Genomic DNA, 9,626 nt, shown 5'->3' with positions numbered 1-9,626 from the left:
CCCCCGCCCCCACCAAGCGCCAGGCCGCCCACACCCCCCCCCCCCCCGAAGCCCAGCGCCATGCCACCGAAACAAAAAAAAAAAACCCTCGAGTGCCACCCCACCATCCCAACATTGGCCACCCCTTATAAGGTGCCGCCCCAAGCACGTGCTTGGTCGGCTGGTGCCTGGAGCCGGCCCTGCTCTCTTCACAGCAGTGATTCATCTATAGTTAAAACCCTTGGCATTCAATAGAGGGAGGATTTCTCAAACTGTAGGATTTTGTAGAATCTGTAATTGGCATCATTCGTAACTTGATTATGCTGCCAGACACAGAATCAAGGCACATACATATTAAAGTCAATGGGACTCTACAGAGCCAAAAGGTTTGATGTAGGCAGATCCTTTCACAGGGTCGGGGTCATATACTGTAAAGTTTGTTGGTACAGGAACCAGTGTCTGCTATTTGCATCTGTAAAGCAGCCTGCACGCCCACAGTATGATGATGTATAATAATCTAATCACCTGCAATATCTTCAGAAATATTGAAGTGTTTAGCTAATACATTGTCCAACACAGGTTGATTTGGGCTGGCAAGGATTTATAAAATGAATAGATGAAGTAATTCCACAACAATTAAAGTCTAAAAAAATTGCAGTGAAGTCACTGGATTATAGATGACTTGTTAGGAATACGCACACTGAACATTAAACCTGATCTTGACACCAGAACCTTGAAGTCTTTATTACATTTTAGATTTACATGCAGCAACTTTAAATAAACACACTGAATATTACCAGAGTACCGTTACCTCCTACACTTAAAAGTCTGACCTACTACTATCCAACAGTGTGATAGCTGATATTGCCTTTTTTTTATTATTATTTCAATGGGGTTCTGCCTGGGTGCAGAGGTCTGCTAATGTGGTTACTAGTACAGGATTGAGTCCTTAGAGCACTCCTGATCAGAAAAAGAAAGAAAGATCAATGAATAAAATAGTAAAGTTGCTCTGGGGCCAACATAAAATATATGTGAAGATTTAGATACCATTTTCTTTAAGTGTGCATGCAGGGAGAGTTTGATAAAACATTTTTGGCACCACCAAGTGGTGAAATTTTGGCTTCAAACAGCAATTTTGCTTTTTTTTAATTAAAGCAACTTGTTTGACTGAAAAGTTACAACCACAAGATATTAAATGAGATGTAGAAGCATGCAACATGTAAACTGCACAGTAGGTTAAAATACACACTCGTGCAAAGTATGATTCAGTGTTAAACACTAGATCAGTGATTAAACAAAGCAAAGAAGTTTTGCCCATTATTTTGTGCCCATGAAGAAAACATCAATTTATCTGTTTCAAAGGAGGTTGCATGTAAAGGAGTGCATGTGCAAATTTGTAGCCCACTTTTGAAAATTTGGCCCACACACAATTTTATTTAAACAGCAATTAAAATTCCACATTATTTGTAATGTTATCAGTGAGTGTCCTTGGAACTATTTAGAGCACAATTTAAGTTAGATTTTCATCATCGCCTAAACCACATGAAAATGGAGGTAAAAAAATGTTTATGTCAGAATTAAAAAGAAACCTCATTGATGGGACAAAACTTCAGATTTAGATGAAATACTCACAGTCTGCAGCTCTGGGAAAGTTCTTTCCATGGCAATGTATTCCATAAAAGTGGCAAATCCTTCATTCAGCCAAAGATCATTCCACCATTCCATAGTTACTAGATTACCAAACCACTGGGGGGGGGGGAGGGAGAAAACCCAAAAAACCAACAGTTTTTAATTGTGCAAGATGTGAGAAAGGTCAGTCAAGTTTCAAGATCATAACAAATGTAAAATCCAAATAAGGAAAGATACTTTATGAAGGGCTACATTGTGGTTTTGCCACAAGCCCTATGTATAGGGCAACACTTAGTTGTGCTTCCCCATGAACAAGCTAGAAAAGAGATTATGACCCAGAGGTCTGTAACTTTCAGTTTCCTGCTACACCAAGAGCAAAATACCCACAGGCTCTATACCCGGTGCAGTGCAGATCCTAGGCAAGTGTAACAGGGAAGGGGAGTGTTAGAGTGAGAGAAGATTGCACTGTTCAAATACAGCATTTCAATCCAGTACCTGATGAGCCAGCTCATGAGCAATCACTGCAGTTACCAGCTTTTTATCCATTGCTGAAGACGTTTTATCATCATAAAGGAGTGTGGTCTCTCTAAAGGTGATTAAACCCCAGTTTTCCATAGCGCCTGCCTGGAAATCAGGAATAGCTACCAAATCTAGGGAGGGAGGGGAAATAAATGAACCAGACAATCACAAGTTACAGTAATGCTGCACTTCAGATCTACCCGTTCTACCACATCTATATCTACAGACAGCAATCTATCAAACTTCACTATTTAGCCACCAATGCTGCAAACACTACATACTAGCTATAGGTAAACAAGTAGACCCATTGATTTCAAGAGCAATTCCGTACGGAGAAACAGTTTTTCAGGTTTATGTCAGTTAAATATGTCACACACAGAGAATTCTCTATGTCCCTATCTGAGCACCTGGTGTTAAATGTACAGCAAAACCTTCTCCAGAGGACACACTGAATTGGCCTTTCTTACCTTTAAGCCAAAGGTTTGCAAACTTCTTGAGCCTGAGACCCATTTCCCCAACACTCATACAAGCCCAGCTAAACAGGTATTGAATTTTAATATTTTTTTTTAAGTCTGGTTTTGGAGGGGTTTTTTATTCTTAAGTTATTTTTATTTTGAAGAACCCTCTGAAGTATGGAAAAAACTGCTACTTATTAGAAAATATATGAATGATAGATGAAAATACTTTACCTAATTTTTGAAGAGGATACTCTATATGAAAATACTTCTGATAAAACTCCAGGAGCTTCACTGCTGTGTCTAGGGCATGCTCAACTTGGCCTAGCTTCTGTGGCATGGCATATATAGATACCTGGCAAAATAAAATGAGAAGCAAGAAAATATTTCATGGAATGAATCACACACAGCAAGAGAGGGAAGTGGTAGGCAAAACACTAAGTCAATAGGGGCAATTTCCTGGCCAGTTTTAAGGAAATATATATAAAAATCACATTCATTTGATATCAAAATGTTTGAAGATTGTTGTTGCTTCTTTTATTCATCATCAATTGACCCTGTTTGAGGTATATTTATCCCCCAAATGCATGGGAATGGCTGTAATGCTAGTTTGAGTCCTGATGCACAGGTTATGCATTTGTTGATGACAACTCTAAGAATACAATTCTCCCAGGAGTTACTGTTCTTTGCACCATTTAAGCCCTGAGCTGGGGTAAACTGGATGAAGTGGAGAGGGCAGGACAGAGATTCCATACATCTTGAGAGTCTCACTGTAACAGCTCCAAAGTAGCTAGAAACAAGGGAATTATTGGGGAGAGGCCACAGGAATCTTGTTTAGGTAGATCCAGTTGCTCCAATCCCTCCCCACCCAGTACAGTAGGTATGGAGAGATAGCAGCTGAAATAGCAGCTGCTGAGATGCTGTGTTCCACTCCGATGACTTGACTGTGGGAATGCACAAATTCTAGCCCCTTTAGTTTCCATTCAAAATCCAAAAACATTTCAACTGGATGGCTAAGGAGGCTCTTTCATCTTGAGTGGAGAATTCTGAACCAATTACATGTGCTGAAGAAGTTTGGGTTGGCCTTTCTAGAAATACTAAAAGTTTCTCACAGCAGCAGTACTAAGCACTACAAATAGCACCATTTAAGAGTTTTAAGTGCTCATTAGCCCATATTTTATAAATAGTCAGTTAAAGAAAGCACTCTATGTTCGATCCATTTTCCACATTAAAGTGTTCATGATGCAAAAGGGAGTCTTAATACATAACATTATACATGGGCTGGCCACTTTAGATGCTCTCATAGAGACTATGCTGGGCTCCCTTTACTTGGCTCCACTTCGGTAGAGTTTATATATACCCAAGGGCATTGCTGGTCTCCTTAGGTTTGGCTCCCCCACAGTGGGGCTTGGATGCCTTCCTGGGCTCGGCTGAATTCTTTAGCTTTGGTTCCACCTGAGGGGGCTCAGATGCTGCACTGGGATCTGCTCCTAAACTGTTTTGTTTCGGGGACTCCATGGGTTAGAGTGGAAGGGGGGAAAAAATAAAATAAGTGGTGGTACTCTCGAGTGCCAGCCACTCATGAAGTCAAAAGGAAACCTCACTAATCACGCGCACACACAGTTTCAGACCTTGGGGTCAACTGTCTCAGGCTTGTGCTATGGGGCTAAAAATTGCAGTGTAGGCATTTGGGCTTGGACTCGGCTATGAGCCTCTTTCCACTTATTGGATTTCAGAGCCCAGGCTCCAGCCCAAGCATTTACACGGTTATTTTTAGCCCCGTAGCATGAGCCCAAGACAGCTGACTTGAGCTCTTGGCCATGTGGGTCTTAAAACAAAAAAACACCAACCCCCCGCCCATACACACACAAAAACACAGCAGTGTAGATGCAACCTCTGAGTAGACTGAAGATCTGTGATCCTCCCTCTCATCTCTTACAGGCTTTGATTAGCAATAAATATAGTTTAAATGCAGACATTTAAATAACCATCATTGGACATGTAAGTTAACCTCACTGACATGAGCAAGAACAGGTCACACCTCTAAGGTGTAGTTTCAGGCTCTCTGCAAACACAGGCAGACAAATTTGCATAAGTTTACATTTGCTTCATAACTTTTTAAGTTTCTCTTTGCAAACACATGGGCTAAAGACTTACCTTAAAAAGGAAAATGTGGTTAAATTGAGCTAAAAATACCAACCAAAAGGGGAAAAAAAGCTACTTGACGCTGGACCACAGAGCCTGGCCTATTTAGCTCTAATTACACCTACTTGCCCAGGCTAGAAGGGAAGTCTGATAAAAATCCACAATTTTACTCTATATATTGGTTTAGAGCAATTTAGATCAAGATAACATTTCTTAGCAATATATCTGATCAGGGCTTCCTTTCCCTCCTGCAGCTTTGTTAACAAAGCTACTCTTTGGCTCCTTCTAGACAAGAAATGGAAAACACTAATACATCACAAAAGGGAGCTCCTGCTACAGTGACAGGGTCTGATCCCCAAACTGTTACTCATGTGAAGCTCCCACACTTCCTGAATGTTGAAAGATCCCTCTTAAGTATCTTCCTTCTTGTCATTCTCTAGTATACAGCTGCCTTCCAACCCAGCAGGCCATATCCCTGAAGCAATGCCACCAAAGATTAAACGAAGTCTATAGCAGTTGCTAGGTGTTCAGCATTTTTGAAAAGTCAGGTCAGAAATATTCAGGTACCTACATATGGACTTAAAATTCTGGCCCGAGTCTGTCCTAATTGGAGCACAGACTAGTTTGGATGGTTGGCTGCAAGTAACAGATATAGAGCCAGATTCCCTTTGTTGGGTACAGGAGAGTGCTTCTGCAGCTCCTGCTCTCATGTGCAGTGATGTGAGAGAGGAGTAGCACTATTGTCACCTGCCGTGACTCCGCTGGGGGTAGACAGGTTAACATTCCAGCTGGGGCATCACCGGAACTCTGCCAATTGAGCCTGCGCAGGACAGGCACTGGCTGGCTTGGCACTGCTCCCTCACAGACAAGCCCTTCCCACTTTTGGCACCAGCTCTGGATCCCCCAGCCCTGTGAGCTGTGCAAGGGGTTTGCATCACTATACCCTAGCTCTGGGCAGACTTTCTGCAGCCAGGGGCCTGCTGTCAAGTTCTGGCAACACAAGCGGGCCGCAGCTCTGGAATCAATCCAGTCCATAGCATAAGATAATTTGCTAGACACTCTTATAATAATAGGTGATAGGTACAGAGTCAGCAGGAAAACAACCCAATGAGCTACTCATGTATGTGTAGAGGTTAAAAGTACAGTGGAAACATACCAGAGTCCTATTAGTCTCCTTACTGATATTCTTCAGATTTGCAACAATGAACGCTACCAGGTAAGTACTCATCTTCAAACTCTTAGAGAACTCATCTTGAACTATTCCAGCTGCCACAGGGATGGTTACATTCTGCAAATTTTAAAAGAAAAAAAAAATTGAAGATAATGTTACTACTGAGGACAACTGGCAAATCAATCAGATAAAGGGCTAGGAGACAGTATAAAGAAGTTACACCTAGAGCGCATAATGGCAACTATAAGTAAGTTTGTTGGACCATTTTCACTACAGTAGAACCTCAGAGTTATGAGCTGACCGGTCAACCACACACTTTGTATACTTTTGGTTCCAAATAATCAGGCAGCAGCAGGAAAAACAACAAATACAGTACACTACACTACTGTGTTAAAACAAGCTACTAAAAAGTAAAGGGAAAGTTTAATAAAAAAGATTTGACCAGGTAAGGAAACTGTGCTTGATTCATTTAAATAAGATGGTTAAAAGCAGCATTCTTCTTCTGCATAGTAAAATTTCAAAGCTGTATTAAGTCAATGTTCAATTCTAAACTTCCAAAACAACAACCGTAACATTTTGTTCAGAGTTATGAATAACTGACATTCCTGAAGTGTTCATAACTGAGGTTCTACTGTGTTTTAAGGTGCTAAGATACTACAGTGATAGTGGCCATGTAAGACCCCAAGATATATAGATAGGCAAGTTGCTCATAAATGTAACAAAATTTACTTATGATGAAGCTAACGTTTCCCAGGCCTACTTTGCATGCCAGAGTTTATGAAAATCACACAACATAGAACAGAAAATCTGGGGACATATCTGTTATTTTAGGTGGCTTTTGTAACCACAAAATTGAGTTATCCGCCTTTTCCTCTGGATAGTGCCTACATTAGGCTGCACTGCTGATTGAATGAAAATGTATAGTTCATACAGCTGGGGGGAAAAAAAACAAACCTTGAAATAATGTATTCCCTGTTTGTCAGGCAAGAAAACTTGGCCCTGATCCTGAAAACACATCAATTTTCAGCTTGAGTCTCAAATTTTAAGCCTGAAGGTACCATTATGACCCTCTAGTATAACCTCCTACATTACACAGACCACATATTTTCACCTAGTAATTCCTGTATCAAGCCCACAACCTGGTTGAATTAGAATGTGTCTTTCTGAGACAATCCAGTTTTACTTTAAAGACATCAAGTGATGGAGAATCTACCACATCCCCTTGGTAAGTTGTTTCAATGGCTAAATACCCTCACATACAAGTTTACACTTTATTTCCAACCTCAATTTGTTTAGCTTCAACTTGCAGCCATTAAATCTTTCTATGCCTTCATCAACTAGTTGAAAGAGTACTCTTCTCTGAAACCTTTCCCCCATGTCGGTACTATTTATAGACCTCGATCAAGTCACCTTTTAACCTTCTTGTGGATACATTAAATACTTGAGATTCTTAAGTCTCAACTCAGGTTTTCCCAGAGGCCTCTAATCATCCTAATAGTTAACAAAAAGATGTCAAAAAATTGTAAAGAGTGTGGACATTAGAACTGGACACAGTATTCCAGTCTCACTGGTGCTATACACAGAGGTAATGCCAATCCTCTGCTCCTATTGGATATTCCCCTGTTTAGAGAGTCAAGCTTCACTTTAGCCCTCTGGAACTCCCAATGTAATACTGTAGCTATGTTCAGTTGGTTATCCACCACGATCCCTAAATCCTGAGAAATCTCATGGACTTTAACTTCAGCATGTACTCAACTGTTGGTAGGATCTTGGCCTAAATTATCAAATCCTAAATTTGTAAAGTTACTGCTTTCCTTGGCAGTAAGTTAGTATACAAGACTTAGAGCTCCTTATAGGGAGCCTGCACAGATGTCCTTAAAAAAAAATCTGAGTGAAAAGCCACTGAACCTGTTGTACTACATGTAATATACTATAGATTTAAGAAATCGTATGGGGTCGTATAACTAAAGACTATTGTAGTGCATATGAACATGCACAAGATGGCAAGTTTTCTTGCTAGAATGCAAAATTCAGAATCAACTCAAATTGCATGTTCAGAAACTTAACCATTATTCAGTTTAGAAATCAAAAAGGTATTGTATACCAAATTACAAGGAGCCAATCTAACCATGAATGATAAGTGAAAATTTTTTATTTTGGATGACAATTTCATTAGTGAATTGATTATTTTACTTACTTTTATTTCTTTGGTCATGCACACAAAGTGGATTCTCAGTACTAAGTGTGGGACTTTACTACCAAATTCTCATCAACACCTTTTTCATATTGAGTGAAAAGGAACCTGGAAAATGCTGTTTTTAGAGGTTAGCAAACTGCACACTCCAGGTGGCAAGGTGCAGGAAGCAATTAGCATACAGCTGATTTTAAATAAGGGATGGTGGGGGGGAGGGGGCGTAATAGGGGTGTCTGGTTAATTCCATTGTCCCTTCATTAAAAAAAACAAATTGAAAACAAACAAAAAAAAGGTCAGGAATTGGGGGAGGCGGGGAGGAGAGGGAGAGAAAGGACTAATTACAGCTGGGCAGAAGTACCACAGTGAGAGACAGACAAACTTGGGTGGTGGTGCAAGGGCAGGAGCCAGGCAGATGGAGGGAACCGAGGAGTGGCAGCTGCTGACTAATCTAGGTAGGGAGCTCAGGAGAAGAGAAACAGCAAATTTGCCATCTAATCTAGTTGCCAAACCCAGGGCACAATGTTTGGTAAAAGTAAGGGGCTGAGCACCAAATCTCAGGCATAGGACTATTTTAGATATGCTGAAGAGGTTGCCTTGGCTCTAGTTGAGTGGGCCCTGATACCTGTGGGAAAGGGCATATCTTCTATTTGGTAACATTGTAATGCATCAGGGATCCACTTGGATAATCCCTAGGAAGAGATGGCCTGACTTCTCCTAGCCTTTTCCAGTACCACAGATAAAGGGGTCAACTGAATAGCTTTGTTTGGTCTAAACAAAGGTCACTGGAAACATCTAATGTATGGAACTTGGTTTTTCCAAGTCTGAGTGTGATTTGGGAAAGAAGATAAAGAGGTTGTTGGTTTGGATTATGTGATAAATCAGACACCATCTTGGCAGGAATTTAAGGTGGGGACTCAGTCCTACCTTAACCCTGTGGACAGTATAATGTGGGGGAGGCGAGAGAAGTCATCCTACTGTTAGTGCTCAAATCTCGCTAACTCTCCAGGCTGAGGTGATAGCCTGTTTTGACTAGGTTGGTGAAGTGAGGACTTGGATAAGATTTCCATGAGGCCCATGAGAACTACATTAAGGTCCCAGGATAGGAGAAGCTTCAGGGTGCATGAACCAGTCCTTTTAGAAATTTTGAAACAATGGGATGAGAGAATACAATATAAAAAAGTTTTAACAGGAAGGTGTCAAGTTGAAATGACTGCTAAATGGACCCTGACAGCTGATGGTAAGCCTGACAGCTTGAACTGGAGGATACGATCTGCACTCTTGGGAATAGAAGCTTGTAATGGGTTGAGACCTTGTTGTAAAGCCCAGATAGAAAAATTCTTTCACTTTAGAACATAAAAAAAATGGCCACACTGGGTCAAACCATTGGCCCATCTAGCCCAGTCCTGTCTTCAGACACTGGTGGTGCCAGATGCTTCAGAGAGAGTGAACAGAACATGGTAAATTATTGAGTGGCTCCATCCCCTTTTGTCCAGTCCCAGCTTATGATAGTCAGAGGTTTAGTGATACAAAGAGC

At 40.9% G+C, this 9,626-nt stretch overlaps 1 protein-coding gene across 1 annotated transcript in view; it reads right to left on the bottom strand.

Moving 5' to 3' along the window:
* Positions 1-9,626, bottom strand: part of LNPEP (leucyl and cystinyl aminopeptidase) — an 86,341-nt gene that overhangs the window by 24,414 nt on the left and 52,301 nt on the right. Inside the window, exons 4-7 of the mRNA XM_034773312.1 lie at positions 5,884-6,015; positions 2,817-2,937; positions 2,104-2,258; positions 1,612-1,725 (exon numbers count right to left, since the gene is read on the bottom strand). Of these exons, the coding sequence (XP_034629203.1) occupies positions 1,612-1,725; positions 2,104-2,258; positions 2,817-2,937; positions 5,884-6,015 (522 nt within the window). The remainder of the gene's footprint in view (positions 1-1,611; positions 1,726-2,103; positions 2,259-2,816; positions 2,938-5,883; positions 6,016-9,626) is intronic.

The sequence above is a fragment of the Trachemys scripta genome, chromosome 6 (assembly GCF_013100865.1).
Source record: "Trachemys scripta elegans isolate TJP31775 chromosome 6, CAS_Tse_1.0, whole genome shotgun sequence".
Taxonomy (NCBI): domain Eukaryota; kingdom Metazoa; phylum Chordata; order Testudines; family Emydidae; genus Trachemys; species Trachemys scripta.
This window is presented reverse-complemented; position numbering and strand designations above follow the sequence as displayed.